We start from the raw sequence: 17,326 nt of genomic DNA on the forward strand, positions 1-17,326 counted from the left end.
GTTGACAGTTGGCATGGATGCAGAGAGATACGAACACTCATTTACACTGCTGGTGGGATTGCAAACTAGTACAACCTCTATGGACAGTAATATGGAGATACCTCAAAGAACTAAAAGTAGAACTACAATTTGATCCAACAATCCCACTACTGAGTATTTACCCAAAGGAACAAAAAGACATTCAATAAAAAAGACACCTGCCCTCGAATGTTTCTAGCAGCACAATTCACAATTGCAAAGATGTGGAAACAACCCAAGTGCCCATCAATCCATGAGCGGATTAATAAAATGTGGTATATGTATACCATGGTGTACTACTCAGCCATAAAAAATGGTGAAATAATCCCTCTTGTGTTATCCTAGATGGAGCTGTAGCCCATTCTACTAAGTGAAGTATCACAAGAATGGAAAAACAAGCACCACGTGTACTCACCAACAAATTGGTAACAATCGATCAACACTTATGTTGTACACAGATGGAGGTAACATTCATTGGGGATTGGGCAGGTGGGAGGGGGGAGGAGGGGATGGGTAAATTCACACCTAATGGGTGTGGTCCATGCTGTCTGGGGAATGGGCACACTTATAACTCTGACTTGGGTGGTGCAAAGGTAATTTTTGTGACCAAGGCATTTGTACCCCTGTAATATTCTGAAATTAAAAAAAAAAAAGAATTGCCAAATGAATTCTCTAAACAGAAAGGAAATGATAAAAGAAGGAATCTTGAAACATTGGGAAGGAAGAAAGGACAAAAGAAAGAATAAAAACATTGGTAAATACAGTAAGCTTTCCTTCTCTGGAGTTTTCTGAATTATATTTGACCAATGAAGCAAAAAAATATAACATTGTACGATGTAAGAGAAAATATTTAAGACAATTATATCATAAATGGGGAAGGTAAAAGGATACAAAGGGAAGTGAAGTTTCCATAATACACATTCCAATTCAAACTGATAAAATGTTGATACCAGTAGAGTGTGATGAGTTTTGTACATATATATTTATATATATATATATTATCCATATATAAAGATTAATAAAGATGGCTATATAAATCTCCATCTTAATAGCTAGATCATAAAAAAGCTATACATTCAAAACACTATAAACATAAATCAAGATAGAATTCTGAAACTGTTCGAGAAACCCAAAGGAATTCAGAAAAAAGAAAATAGAGAATGGAAACAGACTGCACACACAGAAAACAAAAATTAAGTTGGTGGATGTAAGCCCTAATATATCACACTATGTCCCCCAAAAGTCCATGCCCACCTGGGGCCTCAGAATATGACCTTATTTGAAAATAGAGTCTTTGTAAATATAATTAAATTGAGGTCATACTGCATTAGGGTGGGTCTTGAATCCAACATGACTGGTAGGAAGAGCAAGACACAGAGACTCACAGGGCATAAGGCCATGTGATGTGAGAGGCAGTGATTGGAATGATGTATCTACAAGCCAAGGGACACCAAGGATTGCTGGCAACCACCAGCAACTAGAAGAGGCAAGGAAGCATTTTCCCCTAGGGCCTTCAGAGGGAGCACCACCCTACCAACATCTTGATTCCAGAACACAGATAACACATTTCTGTTGATTTTAGTCATTGAGTTTGTAGTAATTTCTTACTGCAGCCTAGGAAACTAATATAGGCACCATGCTAAATATTTATTTGTGTAAATTACTTCATTGTTTCCTCACAGAGCTCTATGAATTACTAGTCAATTTGCAGATGCAGAAAGTGAAGCCCAGAGACTGTGGGGACCAGGCCAAAGTCACCCAGCTCATAACCTGAACAGCCAGGATTCAAACCCAGCTGGTTCCCCGCTCCAAAGCCTGCTCGAACCGCACTGCGTCTAGTTTAAAACATGGGGTTGACCCTCTCCCAGTATTTGCTGGTGTTCTGAAAGCTCCCTGTGACTCCCTGGGCGTTGGGCTCTCCAGCCCTGTTTGCAAATCACTGCTGTACCGTGTGGAGGGATCAAAAGCACATAACCAGGGCGTAGGTTCTTATTTGCTTAAGCTCTTGCACCTCGTATAACTATTGAAACCTATTTATCTCGTCTTTATGGTTTATTCAATTACAGAAAGCCGATTTTGCCACAGTTGTGTGGTGAAATACTCCTTTCTCCAGCTCGTCTGGCTTGCGCCAATGAGAAGAGCGCCGTCTCCTGGCAACTCCCTTGAACTACATCCCAAAGCCCTCGGGGAGGGCGTTGCTGAGGCCTTCAGCAAGAGACAGTCACTGCTGCAATGCAGGCTTTGATAAGGGGAAGAGAAGAAAGTCCACGTGGTCGTGGGGCACAGGAAGGGCGCGAGATAAGCGGGTGTCAGTGTGAGACTGCAGAGCCTCAGCTTTAACCATTTCGCTCTGACTCCCAGGGGGATGCAGTCTGACATTTTATTAAATTTGACATCAGGAAAAACCGACCCCAGCGGTGCAACCTGGAACTGCAGTCATTCCCAGGTGACGTGTTGTCCTGTTATGTGGCGAGTTGCCATCACCTTGCAAAGTCCCAAAGTGAGAAACTAGGAAATGAAAGAGACGTGAACCTGCGGGATTCAAACATTGGCAGGCACTGTGGACGTTGCTTCCTCCTCATGCACTGGACAGACAGGGAGACAGGTGCAGAGGGGCACAGTGACATTCCTGCATTCCTGGAGCTGATGAGCCAGGGAGCTGAACCTCCAAGCCCGCCTTTGAGCTCCCAGGCCGGCCTCTGCCCTCTGCACTCCCACGGGCAAAAGCCTGTAAAAGAGGGAAGTAGGGAAAGATGCATGGGAAACACTATGGAGGGTCTGGGGCAAGGCTTTGCCTCACATCTGAATAAAAACTGCTTTAACCAGTGCTCAGATTTGCCATGGTTTCGCCTGGAAAGGCCTTTAGAAAAGACCTTCCAGAAAAATTGCACAAGTGCAATTTCAGAATATCAGCTGGAGAAATTGCCTTCCAGCTGTGTCTGCTGCATCCACCAGGATTCTTGTTGCGGCTGCCCTGACATTTCTTTTTAACATGCCTGATGTGAAAAAAGAGATCTTTGGGTACTGGTCTCTGGGAACCGGGAAGGCCATCTTGCAGCTCTGCTGGTCTGGTCCAGCTTTTCTGATTTAACCTTTGCCCTGGAGGTAGTGATAGCGCCCATACCCCAGACTACTTCCTTGGTAAGGGAGGGGATGAATTCCCACTGGCTGAGCCCTCTCACACACTCTGGCACCCACTGTGCACTCACGTGCTCCCTGTGAGCTCCTCCTCTGACTGCCCACTGGGGAATCTGTGCCCAGGGCCTACCGCAGGGTCAGACGTGAGAGGGGCCGGGGAATAGGTCATGAATCCATTTTCAGAGTGTCCTGAAGGCCGTTCCTGCAGCACGAAGCCCTTCTGACTCTTACCAGTGCTGGGGTGGGGGGTGGCCTGAATTGGCGTGTGTGTGGGGAAGGGAGGCTCAGTTAATGCGGGCACCCCTGATTCCTGATTTCTGTGGGAGGGGGTGTTGTGAGTGGAAGAGCAGCCTCGGGTGCACAGATGGACTCTGGTGGCCAGGGAGAGGAAGCGCTGTCATGGTGGCCACAGAGGGAGCCTTCTGAGAAAAGGCTGGTTCCGGGGCGTGGGTCAATCCAACTCAGCGGCCTCGGGGACTGCTCTGCAGAACTGGGAGAGAGCCCGAGGTTCAGCCTGGTTCCAGGTGGCTGAGTTGGAACAGACGGCAACAGTGACTAGTGTATGTGCCACTGTCACCATGGCAGCAGGAGGAGAACCAGTTGGGTACAGGCTGCAGTGAGATTGTCTCCTAGTCTCAGGGCCCAGGGAGCAAGCCATAGCCCTTGGAGGTTCCAGCTGGTTGGGTCCCCTGAATCTCTGAGGGCCGGGTCACCCTGCTTGAGGGTCTCAATCTCTGCCCTTCATCAGGGTGATGTTTGGAGTGTCATGGAGATGTAGCTGCTCTCCACTGTCTGGAGTCCTGCTTGCCCCTCAGATTCTCTTCCTGGGAGGAACTGGGAATGTGAAATGATGTAAGGTTGGGCCCAGAGGGAGCACACATTCATGTGGGGCCAGCATCCAATGTACCTATAAGACCAGGACATCTATGTGCAAGGACAAGGCCCCAGGCCCAAAACTGGGAGCCCAGCCTAAGGGCAATGTGGGCAAGCCTGCTGGGTGGGAGAGGGTCACTCTGCTCTTTCTGTAAAGTGCAAGGCCAGGAAGAAGTGTCAAGAAGTCTGTGCTGCTCTCCACTGGGCAGGCAGTTGGGCAATGTGGCCAGGTCAGTCCTGAGGACATGATCATTCACTAGAGATCTCTGCTCTCTGACTGAGATGCTCTAATGGGGAAAGAACCGAGGGCTAGGATTGCTTGGGAATTAATGGGAAGGGGCAACTTTTGTTAACTTTCAATATCACAAGGGCAGAGCAAGGGCTGTAGAGGATTGAATGAAAGGCCAGGAGAGAAGTTCACCTATGGATGAGGCCAATAGTGAAACAACAATGTACATCAGCAAATACTATTTTTCATTATTGAGTTGAAATCCAGATAACAAAATTAACCATTTTAAAAATGTACGACTCAGTGGCATTTAGTACTTTCACAATGTTGCATAACCATCACCACTGTTTAATTGCAAAACATTTTCATGTCCCTAAAAGGAGACCTTGTACTCATTAAGCAATCATTCTCCCTTCTGCCTCCCCTGGCCCATGGCAGCCATTAACCTGCTTTCTCTCTCTATGGATTTACCTATTCTGAACATTTCATATGCTTTCTTTCCTTTGAGTATAGCTAGGAGTGGAATTGCTGGGCCATAGGATAATTCTAGGCTTAACATTTTGAGAAACCACCAAACTGTTTTCCATAGTGGCTATACCATATTACATGCCCACCAGCAAAGAATAAGGATTCCAATTTCTTTACATCCTCACCAACACTTGTCATTTTCTGTCTTTTTAAATAACCATCCCACGCTGTGAAGTGGTATCTCATTGTAGTGTTGATTTGCATTTCCCTAATGACTAATGCTTTTGAGCATCTATTCATGTGCTTGGTGGCAATTTGTATACCTCCTTTGGAGAAATGTCTATTCTAACCTTTTGCCCATATTTAAATTGGGTTGTTTGACTTTTTTGTTGTTGCGTAGCTAGAATTCTTTTTATAATTCTGGGTACAAATCTCTTATCAGAAATACATTTTAAAATATTTGCTCCCACTCAATAGGGTGTCTTTTCACTTTCTTGGTAGTATCCTTGGATGCACAAAAGTTTTAAAATTGTCATGAAATCCAGCTTTTCTGTCACTGCCTCATTTATAGAAACAAAACAAAAATAAAACCAAACACCACCAATAACCAAAAAACCCAACTCCCCAAACATACAACAAGAAAGGGAAATAACCAAGAGACATTGAGAAATACATAATGATACCTCCATTCAAGGCATTACTAGGTAGTTTTTGATATGGAAAAATAATAACATGGAAAGATAAACATAAAGTGAAAGAAGAAGGTTTCAAAGTAGTATGTTCCCCTCCCCCCAAGTGAAAGTTCATGGAAAACCCAACAGTCTCCCTTGGGGGTGGGGTAGAGTAGGCGTAGGATGGGAGTGTGCATGCCCTTTATATTTCTTTTTCTTATCTGCTCTGGTGCCCCCTGGAACTGCATGTTTAGCTGCTATCTTGCTTTCTACTGACGCAGTTGCTTAGGTCCCAGTCTCCAGAGATGGGATGGAGGGAAGACATGTGGGCCAATCTCAGCAAGGCCCCAGGCCTGTTCCCCAAGCCCTAGATTTCTTATGTCTCCTGGACCTCACCCAGAAAGGACAGGGTCATCTTCCACCTTTGCCAATCCTCCTTCTTTCCAGCCCGATTCCCTGCCGGTCCAGGGGGGATTGGGGGCTCCAGAAAAGAGCTTCTGCTTGGGGATCTATTTCAGACTGGGCTCCCATCCTTGGGTTCTCTGTGAAATGGGGATAACGGTTAGGTGGTGCGCCTAGCGTGGTGCCCGGAACACGGCAGGCTCTCATCAGGTGCCAGTCCCCTCCACTTGGTTCCCTTTCCTCAAAGTAACAAGGCTGCTCCAGGTGAGACGTGATGACAAATATTTTAAGACTTCACATTACATGCCCGCAAGGACCCCGAAGGATCCTTCCTAAAACCTGTGGGTGTGCAGGGGTTGCCTGGGGCCACACAGTCACAGGTGGAAGAGGTGAGCTCAGGTCACAGGGCTTTGATCTTCTGGGCACCACTTTTCACCAGGGCAGGGCCAGCCTGCCTGTCCTCCTCTGTAGCAGGGGGCGGGATGAAGGGTGGGAGGGGTGGTCCTCCCTCTCGACGAGGCCTAGGACCCAGCTCTGGGCTGATCATCTCCCCTCTTGGTTTGCTGAGTGAGGACGTCCCAGCAGTGGGCATGGGACCATCAGGGACTGAACAGAACCATCTGGATGAAGGGGAGGGAAGCTCAAGGACTGAGGTCCACCCCTCCTGTGGGTGGCACATGCCGCAAGGCATCACCACCAGTGCTGTTGGAAGGGTCCTTCTTGTCAGAGTGCTCTGACCCCTGGGTAGCCCTTGGCGACAGGTAGGGAGTGGACCCAGGGCCCCTAATCCTAGGCTGTGCTCCTCAGTATGAGCATAGCACCCTGTCCTCAAGATGCCTCCCCACTAGCTCTGTGCTCCTTCCTCTAACATGCCCCGCTGCCCTCCTCCCCAGCCCTCTGCCCTCCTGCCAGACCTACTCCCCAGTCCCCTGCCATCTGCCAACCCCTGCAGCTGCTGCAGCTCCAGAGTCCTTGGCCAGGTTTCTTTGGGGATCCATGGGGAGTGGAGCTCTCACAGGACAGAGTTTGGGTCCAAGGTGGGGGAAGGGACATGGGCTCTGGGACTCTGTGGTTTATCTACTCCAAGACTCCAGAGCCACATGGCTGGCAGGGAGAGGCCCCTGGCAGGGAGAGGAGTGTCAGGGATACATAAAATGACCAGCAGACAGTCTGTTTCACTTCACTTCACCCTTGCCCACCCTCGGGGCTCAACTGAATGCAGCACTTTTGAACACCAGGCTATAAAATGGAAAAAAAAGGCTTACGTTTTAGGTCATTTGAACAAAGGCTGTGAAGGGGTCAAACTGCCACCTCTTGGGGCCAGGTTAGGCTGCTGCCTGCTTCTCCCTGGATAGTGTTCTGGGTCACTTTAGGTCTTGGCACAGCTTCCGGAGGCAACAAGTTCCCTGCCACAGCCCCAGGCCTCTGTCCCCGCCCAGGCCTGGCCCCGGCCCCCTGAGCCCCTTTGAGGCTTGTCCCCGCCAAGCTCCTGGCCATCAGAGCTGGTGACCTCACCACCGGGCCTCTCTCTTCCCAGGCTATTGCATCACACCCACCAGAAACAGGAGGCCTCCAGTCGGGATTGTCGTTTACTGAATCAAGGACTTATTTTTTTTAAAACTCAGACAAACGATAAGACGTGACAACACCAGAAACAAGAACATTTCTCCGACCAGCCTGTGCTGACCAGTACAGTGAATCACACGCAGAAAGGACGTCATTCTGGTCGGTGTCGGAATTTGCAGAAGCTCTGCCTGGAAAACAGACTGCAAATAAATAAAGTGCAGGGAGACCCCCTCACGCAGCAAGGGCCGGTGGGGCAGAGAGAGGTGGGAGGGGAGGCATGAAAGCTGCAACACGCCACCACCTGGCGTGGCCACCACCTGGTGTGATGGGCCAGAAAGTGGGGCAGGAACAAGATGCGGAGGGCCAGTCTTTGGGGCCAGCACAGCTCTAGCTGAAGCAGATGCAGATGTGGCCCTTTGCAGGGGTTGGAGCGCTCTGCAGTGGGGACCTCTGAGGACAGGGACGCCTGAGGCTCATTTCTCCCTGTTGGAGAGCAGCCTCCTTGCCCTGGCTGGAACCCTCCACCTCCGACTTGCACAGGGAGGACTCAGAGCCCAGAGAAGCTCCTCCTGCTCAACAGCTCCATCCCCGCCCACGCAGCACGCACGCAGGAGCAGTGCACGCAGGAACTCACGCACACAGTGTGTGTGTGCGCGCGCGCGCTCTCTGTTATGAGCCCTCCTCCTCCCTTCCTGGATGGCCCAGGAAGAGGCTGGGGCTGGGCACCTAGTCACCCAGAGGGTGAGATCAGGGCTGGAAAGGGTCACATCTGAATGTCAGACCCAAGGAGGCTCCTCACACCCCCTCTGCGCTCCTGCAGCCCCGAGTCACTTTTGTCCCTCAGAGGCGCCCCAAGGTCTGTGCATGGGGTCAGCAGGCTGACAGGGCGTCCAGGGTGGACGGGGTTGGGTGGATGAGAAGGGCCAGCAGGACACTTGGCACAAAGAAGCACACCATCGGGCCTTGGCTGTGGGCAACCGCAGGGGCACATGGCAGCCACCGTCCAGCCTCATCCCGGGGTGAGGCAGCCAGAGGTCTTCATTCGGTCCCGGCTCCAGCGGGCAGCTGAGGAGGGCAGATGGCAGGAGGCTGGGCCACTCTGCCTTGGGGCTGGCCAGACTGCTGCAGTTCTCAGTCCCAAGAACTGAGAACATGGGCCTCGAGCTACCAGTGCCAGAGATGTGGGAACGGGGATGGGGGCCTCGGGCTGCTCCTGGCCATTTGGGTACACCAGTTAGCAGCATGCCCTGGGCCCCCAGGACCAATCCAAGCCCATCTCGACGATATCCTCCTGTGATCCTGGGCATGGGGGACTGAGCCTGGGGACAAAGAGATAGGATCATGCCATGGGTCCCAGTAACATACTACCCCAGGTTTATCCCTTCAACCTCCTTGTTATGTCATGCCCCAGAAGCCACACCGCCCCATCACCCCCACTCTGCCGCCAAACTGAGAGGCTTGTGCCACTCAACTGCTGAGGAGTCCTTGGTCAGGCTTGGGTGAGGCTGGGCTCCGAGGTGAAAACTTGATTTCCTAGGGCTTCTGGACCCTTCTCTCCCATCCCCCTGTCTGACTCACTGTCCTGCTGGTCTCCCCTGTGATCTTCCATATTGCTCTAAGGAAAGCTAGGTCCCCAGATTCCCCACCCTGGACCCCTCTCTCCCTAGGTGGCCTGGGAGCCCTGTGCCCCACCCCCACCTTGCCAGGTCTTGCAGAAGACTGGGAAGGGCCGTGGGGGCCTGCAGGTCCAGGGGCAGACTCAGCTCCACAACTTCCCAGCTGTGTGACAAGGGCAAATCCCTCCCCCTGCCCAGCCTGTTTCCGCCATCATCAGGAGGGGAGAACACATCTTTCTCACAGTGTTCCTAGGAGATCTCAGAGCCCGGGGAACATGGCCGTCCTCCCCATGCCAGGACCCCATCACTGGGTAACCCCACCCATGCTGTGCCTCTACCTGGAAGGCCCTTCCTCTCCTGCTGGTCAGGCCGTTCACTCAGCTGCTCCCCAGGCAGCTCCAGGGCCAGGGGTGCCCGTAGGCAGGGATGAGACTCTTGACAAGGCCACAGAAGAAGCAGCCGGGTGACCACTTACAAACGCCAATGCCTGAAAGAGAAAGAAGGAGATACAGACCTCAGAGTTGCCTGGCCACCCAGAGAGGTCCTTGTTTCCTCCAAAGGTGGCCTCCTCTACAACCCCCTTCTCCACCTGCTCTGCCCACTCCAGCCTGAGAGCTGCTGTCTGCTGGAGAAGATCCCATTTTCCCAGATCCCTTCGGTAAGCAGTGGGCTTCTTGAGGCCATGGATGGCTGGAGGACGGGCCTGTGGCCCTGGGAGGGCTGTGGCAGGAGCAGCAGGGAACACGGGCTGCCATGGCAGAAGAGCAGGGTTGTGGGGGAGGGGTTGGGGAGGAATGTTCTCTCCCACTCTCCCTGTCTCCAAATGCAGAGTTGTGGGGGTGTCCTGAGATAGAGGATCGCGGAGCAGAGGGACAGCAGGAGCAAGCAGAGACTGGTCCTCTGGCCCCAAAGACAAGGCGGAGGCAGTTTTGCCAACGGGTGTAAAGCAGGTGCAGAGAGCCCCAGGGCTGAGGGCTGAGAAGGGGTGAGCCCTGGGGTTTGGCTTAGAAGAGAACCTCCCTTCCATGGCCTGCTGGAGAGGGTTGGAAGAGAAGGTGAGGTATCTTTTCTTCTGAATCTAGGGCCTTCCCTGACCCCGCCCCTTGCCCATTTCCAGGGATTCAGGTGACACCACTGGGGCCTCTGCAGAAATAGGGGTGGGCACGGGGCCCAGGGCTGGAGGGGGTGGGCACTGGGCTGGAGGAAGCAGGGGGAGGCCCCTGCCTGTCTGTAGCGCTGGGCTGTCACTGTGAGATGCTGAGGCAGCGGAGGTATCACGGCAGGGGAGGAGGGGAGAGCCCGTGGCTGCCTTTCCTTTCTCCTGCCCGGCTCAACAGCTTTCCGGGTTGGTTTGCCTGGGTGTCTTTCCTATTTCCTGCAAACCACTAAGGCGCCTCCACATCCAGATGTCATAGCAACCGCCTCCCCCACGCCCATTCCAACCTGTCGCCCCCTACCTTTCTGCTCTGGGCCTGGCAGATGAAGTGGCTGCAGCAGAATTCCTTCCTTCTGGTTCCCCACTTTGGCCAACGAGAGGCAACAGGTCGGCCGAACTCAAATAGTTTCTCGTGCCCGGTGGAAAGGGGCCGTTTAGCGAGTTTCTGCGCGATCCGGGTCGGGCTGCGACTGGGGCCGGGGCTTGGTGGCCGTCCCCCTGCTGCGAAGGTCTCGAGTGGAGGGGCCCGGGCCGCCCCGCGTCCGCCCCCCGCCGCATCCCTGGGGCTCTCGGCCACCCCGCTGTCCTTCATGCTGGCGTCCTGACCCAGGGCAGGCGGGTGGGCGGGGGGCGACCCTCCCCCCGGGCCACTGGCGCTGCGGCGGCGCTCACTCGATCCGCACCTGCAGGCGGACGTTGAGCATCACCGAGGCCACGATGTAGAAGTAGGGGAAGTTCATGCGCAGCCGCCAGGCCAGGTCGAAGAAGGTGAGCAGCGTGCGCGTGAGCCCCTTGCAGAAGGCGCCGTAGGAGCTGCGGGCCGCGGCCGAGCGCGACAGCCGCACCGCCAGGCCCGACAGGGCTGCCGCTGCCGCCGCCGCAGACAGAGCCGCAGACGCCGCCATGGGCCCGGGCCGGCGCAGGCCCTGCCAACCGACAGACAGACAGACAGACAGGAGCAGAAGCCTAGCGGGCGGCCAGACGCGAGGACTGGAGAACCCGGCCAGCAGCTTGGCGTCCTGCCCGCCCCGCCCTCGCCCTTGCCGGCCACCAACAGCTCCGCCCCCTCACTGCGGGCCGGCGCCAGCGTAGCCCCGCCCCAAGCGTAGCCCCGCCCCTTGCCTGGAGCTGCAGAGGCCGCCCGGGCCCCGCCCACGTGGACCTCGCGCCTGGCCCCGCCCCTCCCTCCGGCCCCGCCTACTCCCGGGTCCAGGTTCTCCTGGGAGCTGTGCCTGAAGCCAGAGCGGTTTGGAAGGCGGAGCTGCCAGGGATGCTTTTGTGGAATCCCCTAGAGTGGAGTGGGAGTGGAGAGCTGGACGTCTGCACCGCTTTGCTGATTCTGTACAGAAAGCACTTCCAGAAGGCCTGGCCCGTTCACAACACTCCCCCTTCTCCCACGGTGTCCCCAGAAAACCCTACCAGCCAACCCGTTGTACCTTTCTTTAATTCGCATAGTGCAGTAACTGCACTATGGAGTGCCACCAAACCTACATGCGTGTATTGTTTCCCTTTCTGGTATATGTGCTGGTCGCATATATTTATTGGTGAATTTTCCCGTTGTCTTTCCCTTTCTGAGCACTCCTCTTAATCCATTGCTTGCTCTAGTTGCTGCACAAGGTTGCCTCAGGTTCTCATTTGCACTTGTTTATGGCCTTTGTTGCTCCTGTGCTTAAAAGCCTTTTCGTGGTTTCATTTAATCTTTATTAAAGGTAAATTAATCCAAACCCAACCCAAACCCAGTCATGTTTTTCCAGACTATTTCCTGAAGCAGGGAAATGCTCACGGTTCGTTATGGTCATGGCTTTAAGAAAACTGTCTGCAAAGAAGTAGGTTCACCATGACCCCATCCCAGTTTTCACAAGAAGGACTGACCTGGATATTTAGGTCTTCTCAAAATTTGTGTCCAGTGTCATGCTTGAAAGTCTCATGTAACTGTTTAAGGAACCCAGCATATTCATACACTGACTCGATAATTCTTCTACCTACATGGTTGAGTAATTAAAAGAGAGAGAGAGAAAACTGAAGCATCAAGGAAACTGAAGGAGATGATGTGGAGCAGGATTGATAGGTAGTCTGCTCTCCACCTGCTGCCAAACACAAATTCTGTATCCATGAATACATCCTTTAACAAAGGGGAAATAAACACATTTTCAGATAAAGGAAGATTAAGAGAATTTGTCAACATCAGACCCCCCCCTCAAAGAATGGTAGAAGTAAGTTCCCTAAACAAAGATAACAGAAGGATGATGGCACTTCAAGAAGTAAAAAGAACAACTGGAATGAGTAAAAACATATGTAAATATAATAGACTATTCTCCTCATGAGTTTTTAAAATGATGTTTGATGGTTGAAGCAAAAACTATAATGTCATCTGATATGGTGCTCAATATTGCAGAGGAAATACTTTAAATTTTTTAATATAAAAGTGAGGAGGGTAAATAGACCTAAATGAAAGTAAGATTTATACACCTTACTGAAATTGGTTTAAAATGTCAATGCCAGTAGACTGTGACAAGTTGATATGTATATTGTAATATCTAGAATAACCACTAAAGTAAGTATACAAAGATATATATTTTTAAAAAAACACTGTCCAGGCACAGTGGCTCATGCCTCTAGCCTCAGTAGTTTGGGAAGCTGAGATGGGAGGATTGCTTGAGGCCAGGAGTTCAAGATCAGCCAGGGCAACACAGTGAAATCCAATCTGTTAAAAAAACAAAGGAAAAAAAAATTAGCCAGGTGTCACACACCTGTAGTCACAACTACTCAGGAGGCTGAGGCAAGAAGATTTCTTGAAGTCCAGGAATTTGAGGCTTGCAGTAAGCTATGATAGTGCCACGGCACTCCAGCCTGGGTGACAGAGCGAGACCCTGTGTCTAAAACAAACAAACAAACAAACAAACAAACAAACAAAACTATAGATAAGTCCAAATTAAATTCTAAAGAATGTTTAAGTAACCCACAGGAAAACATGATACAGAAACAAAGGAACAAGAAACAGAATTAATAAAAAGAAAACGTACTAGAATGAAACATATAATAAAATGCCACATTCAGGTCCCAATATATCAATAATTACGTTAAATGTAAGTGACCTAAATATACCAATTAAAAGACAGAAATTGGCAGAGTGAATTAAAAAAAAACAAACAAACCCATGACCCAACTCTGTCCTGTCTACAAGAAACTCTCTTCACATTTTCTTAATTTTAAAGGTTTATTCATTCTTAAGTATGATTTTAGGCTTCTTATAAACAAACCATTTCCCCCAAAAAACTATACATAATTTTATAGTGAAAACAAATTTTAGAAATTGAACTTGGAAAGTTGAAAAGAATCTTTAAGGGCATCTATTTTAATGTCCCCCCTCTTCATGGAAATCCTATTTTAACAATATTCCTGACCAATGACCAATTTCCAGCTGGTGCGAGAACTGTTAAGTGAGAGGAACTTCATCGCTTTTCAAGACACCCCATTCCCTATGTTGAACAAAGAAAGTTTCAATCCGTTGGTCTAAATTCTAAATTTTGGAAAATGCAATAGTAGGGTAATCTTTCTTCAGCATGGTAGACTTTTAGATAGCTGAAGTAACACTCATGACTCCTTACAAAATATTTGTTCTCTAAACAACAGACTTCTTTCAAGTGTTCTTCAGATCAGTTCCTTTATCATCTGCATTACCTTCCTCTGGAAACACTCCATTTTATCAATGTTCTCTTAAAATGAGGAATCTACAATGGAGCACTATACTACATATGTGGGGTATCAGTTTTATTTTTTTCCCATCCAGATATTTGGCTTCAGAAATAATCATATTAGGAAATGCTTATGAATAAATTAGTGTTTCTTTTTTTAAATAACAGCTTTATTAAGATATAATTTGCATATTATAAAATTTATCCCTTTAAAATGTGCAATTCAGTAGTTTTTAGTATATCTGCAGGGTTGTGCAACCATCACCACTATCTAATTTTAGAACATTTTTCTCACCACTAAAACAAACCCTGTACCTCTTAGCAGTGAAACCTCCTCTTAGTCTCTGGCAATCACGAATGGACTTTCTATCTCATGGACTTTCCTATGCTGAACACTTTATATATATGGAGCAGACAATATGTGGTATTTTGTGACTGGCTTCTTTCACTTAGCATAAAGTTTTCAAGGTTCATCATGTAATCAGTATTTCATTTTGTGTGGCTGAATAATATTCCATTGTATGGGCTGAACAAATTTTGTTTATCCATTTAACAGTTGATAGACATTTGGGTTGTTTCCACTTTTTTGGCTATTATGAATAATACTGCTATAAATGTTCATGTACAAATTTTTATGTGGACATATGTTTTCATTTCTCTTGGGTGTGCACCTAGCAATGGAATTGCTGTACCATATGGTAACTCAATGTGTAAGTTTCTGAGGAATAGCCAGACGGTTTACCAAAGTGGCTGCACCATTCAACAATTCCACCAGAAATACATGAGTGTTTTAGTTTCTTCATGTCCTTGCCAACACTTTTTATTGCCTATCTTTTTGATTATAAACATCCTACTGAATGTGAAGTAGCATCTTCTTGTGATTTTTTATTTATATGTCCTTTATGACTAATGATGTTGAGTATGTTGTCATGTGCTTCTTGGCTATCTTTGGAGAAATGTCTATTCAGATACTTTGCTGATTTTTTAAAAATTTACATAAAATAAACATAAAATTTACCATTTTAACCATTTAAAATTGTACACTTCAGTGTCATTAGGTGCATTTGCAGTGATGTGCAACCATCACCACTATCTGGTTCCAGAACTTTTTCATCACCTCAAGTGGAAACCCCATAACCACTAAGCAGTTACAACCCAACCTCCTCCCCTCTCCCAGCCTATGGCAACCACTAATCTGCTTTGTATTTCTATAAGTTTGCCTACTCTGGATATTTCATATATCCAGAGTGTATATATATATATATATATATATATATATATATGGAATTCCATATGATTCCATGTATAATGGAATCATACAATACATGGTCTTTGAATTGGCTTGTTTCACTTATTATGTTTTTGAAGTTCATTCATGTTGTAGCATGTCTCAGTGCTTCATTTTTTAAGGCTGAATAATATTTCATTGTATGTATCTATCATATTTTGTTTATCCATTAATCTATTTAAGCACATTTGTGTTGTTTTCACCTTTCCACTATTGTGAATAATGCTGCTATAAACATTGCATACAAGTGTTTGTTTGAATGCTTATTTTCAATTCTTTTGGGTGTACTACCTCAGAGAGAAATTGCTGGATCATGTGGTAATTCTGCATTTAACATTTGAGAAACAGTGGGTGCACACTGCCCCTCCCCCCTTCCCTTAGCCTCTGGAAGGTCTCATGCAGTAAGGGATTTCCCCTTATATGCCAGTCATCCAAATAAAACTTGTATGATACTTCTACCTCATGTTCATATCTTTTTCCTTGATCAGCCCTGAAATCTCTCAAACTAGCTACAGTGTTCCAGAACAGATTTGTTTCAGGGAGACTTTAGTGAAGTAGGATCCCTGGCTGGAGTAACTGCAACCCAACATGGCCCTGCCCGCCCTGCGCCCCACAAAGCTGACCCGACTCTCCTCTGCCCTGACACTTTCATAGTACTCCATGGCCTCAGGCAAATGGGCATTGCAGCTAGAGAGGAAAATTTTCTTGCTTTAAAAGCAACTGGATATTGGCTCTTCATAAATCAGCATTTTGCACATCAGCCTGAAATCCTAGCAGCTGTGCTGGGGGTACCCAGCACTCAGTCTCTGCCTGCCTGGGTATCCCTCCTGCAATCTGCATAGGGGAGCACTCAGTGTTCCAAACAAGGCTGAACTTTGCAGGTGGCTGTTAGAATGCAACAGCCAGTACAATTTCTTCTGTCCGGCTGCAGCAAATGGAGCCCTGGACCCTTCTCACTTTCTGGTTGCCATTGAGATTTAGAGGGAACATCGCCTCCTACCTCCCTACTCACTTTCCCTTCCTTCAGTTTACAGTTTCCTTTCTCAAATGCCGGAATTCTGGTAGAATCTGTTAAACTTTCATTTCCTTTCCTGCACTAATGGCTTTTTTTTTCCATCCCAAGAGTAACTTGGATATCAGAAGGTGGTCACTGCCATCCATTGAGAGGATTGTGTAAGTCATTCCATGTGTCTTTATCTAATATTTTGTTAGGAGTGAGAGAATGGCCCTCTTCTTTTTAGAATTTTGAAAAACATTTTTGTAAATGTGTCAAATAGTTGTTACTCACCAGCTATTAAAACTTCAAATTCTGTAGGGTTTTCAGACTCAATTTCCTGTTTGTAGCCAACTCTAGTAGTCAACTTGCCTGTGGGAAGAATTCAGAATTGGGCCCCAAAATTGTAGTAGCCTCATTTATCTTCTCCAGGTATCATGCTGACTGGCATACACAAAAAGTATCTGGTGATGGTGTCAGGTTTCGACCAAGTCATAAAATTATGACCAAGTCATAAAATTCCATTTAAATTATTTGATCATCATATTCATGTTGCATCCTAGTCTTTTAGCATCTTTAAATTTCAGCAGCCATCCTGAAGGGTAATCATCATCTAAAACCTAGCAGTTCGAAGTGGAGTAAAGGGTTGTAATTGGCCCCTGTTGCCTGGACTTGCAGTGGAGGGGGCTTGTAAGGAGTTGGAAAATGGGGCTCTGGGACAGGTTAGGTGGGATCTGTGAACCCAGTTAGTCTGAATTCACAATGAGCATTATTATTTAACTGATAAGTCCCATTCACATGTGGGACCCTTAGCCAAGAAGAAGGATTTTTGAATAAAGGAAAAGATTGTTACAATTACATAGAAATGAGAAATATTCTTTTGTCAAAAAATAGCCAAAATCTATCCAAGTGCCCGTCAATTCATGAGTGGATTATTAAAATTTGGTATATGTTCACAATGGAATATTATTCAATTCTAAGAAATGACAGTGATCTAGCACCGCTTATACTATCCTGGATTAAGCTTAAGTCCATTATCCAAAGTGAGGCGACAAAAGATTAGAAAAATGGGCTCTACATGTACTAGCCATCAAATTGGTACTGATTGATTAACACTATGGTGCTCAAAGGGTGGTGGTGTTCACCAGGGATTCGGGGTTTGGGTGGATAGACCCACATCTGAGGGATGTGGTGAGCACTGTGGAGGGGAAG

At 48.1% G+C, this 17,326-nt stretch overlaps 1 protein-coding gene across 2 annotated transcripts; it reads right to left on the bottom strand.

The window, feature by feature from the left end:
• Positions 1-7,370: 7,370 nt before the first annotated feature.
• On the bottom strand, positions 7,371-11,190 carry LOC105867679 (small integral membrane protein 10-like protein 2A). 2 transcript variants are annotated; one of them, XM_012757973.3, is made up of 3 exons: positions 10,439-11,190; positions 9,320-9,468; positions 7,371-8,684 (listed from the first exon to the last, which is right to left on the bottom strand). In XM_012757973.3, exon 1 carries the CDS (start codon positions 11,040-11,042, stop codon positions 10,806-10,808), a length of 237 nt encoding a protein of 78 aa, XP_012613427.1. In that variant the 5' UTR covers positions 11,043-11,190; the 3' UTR covers positions 7,371-8,684; positions 9,320-9,468; positions 10,439-10,805. The 2 variants fall into 2 exon arrangements, with proteins under 2 accessions (XP_012613427.1, XP_075855436.1); XM_075999321.1 differs by having other exon boundaries at positions 10,439-10,807.
• Positions 11,191-17,326: the final 6,136 nt, after the last annotated feature.

Source organism: Microcebus murinus, chromosome X, assembly GCF_040939455.1.
Source record: "Microcebus murinus isolate Inina chromosome X, M.murinus_Inina_mat1.0, whole genome shotgun sequence".
Classification (NCBI taxonomy): Eukaryota; Metazoa; Chordata; class Mammalia; order Primates; family Cheirogaleidae; genus Microcebus; species Microcebus murinus.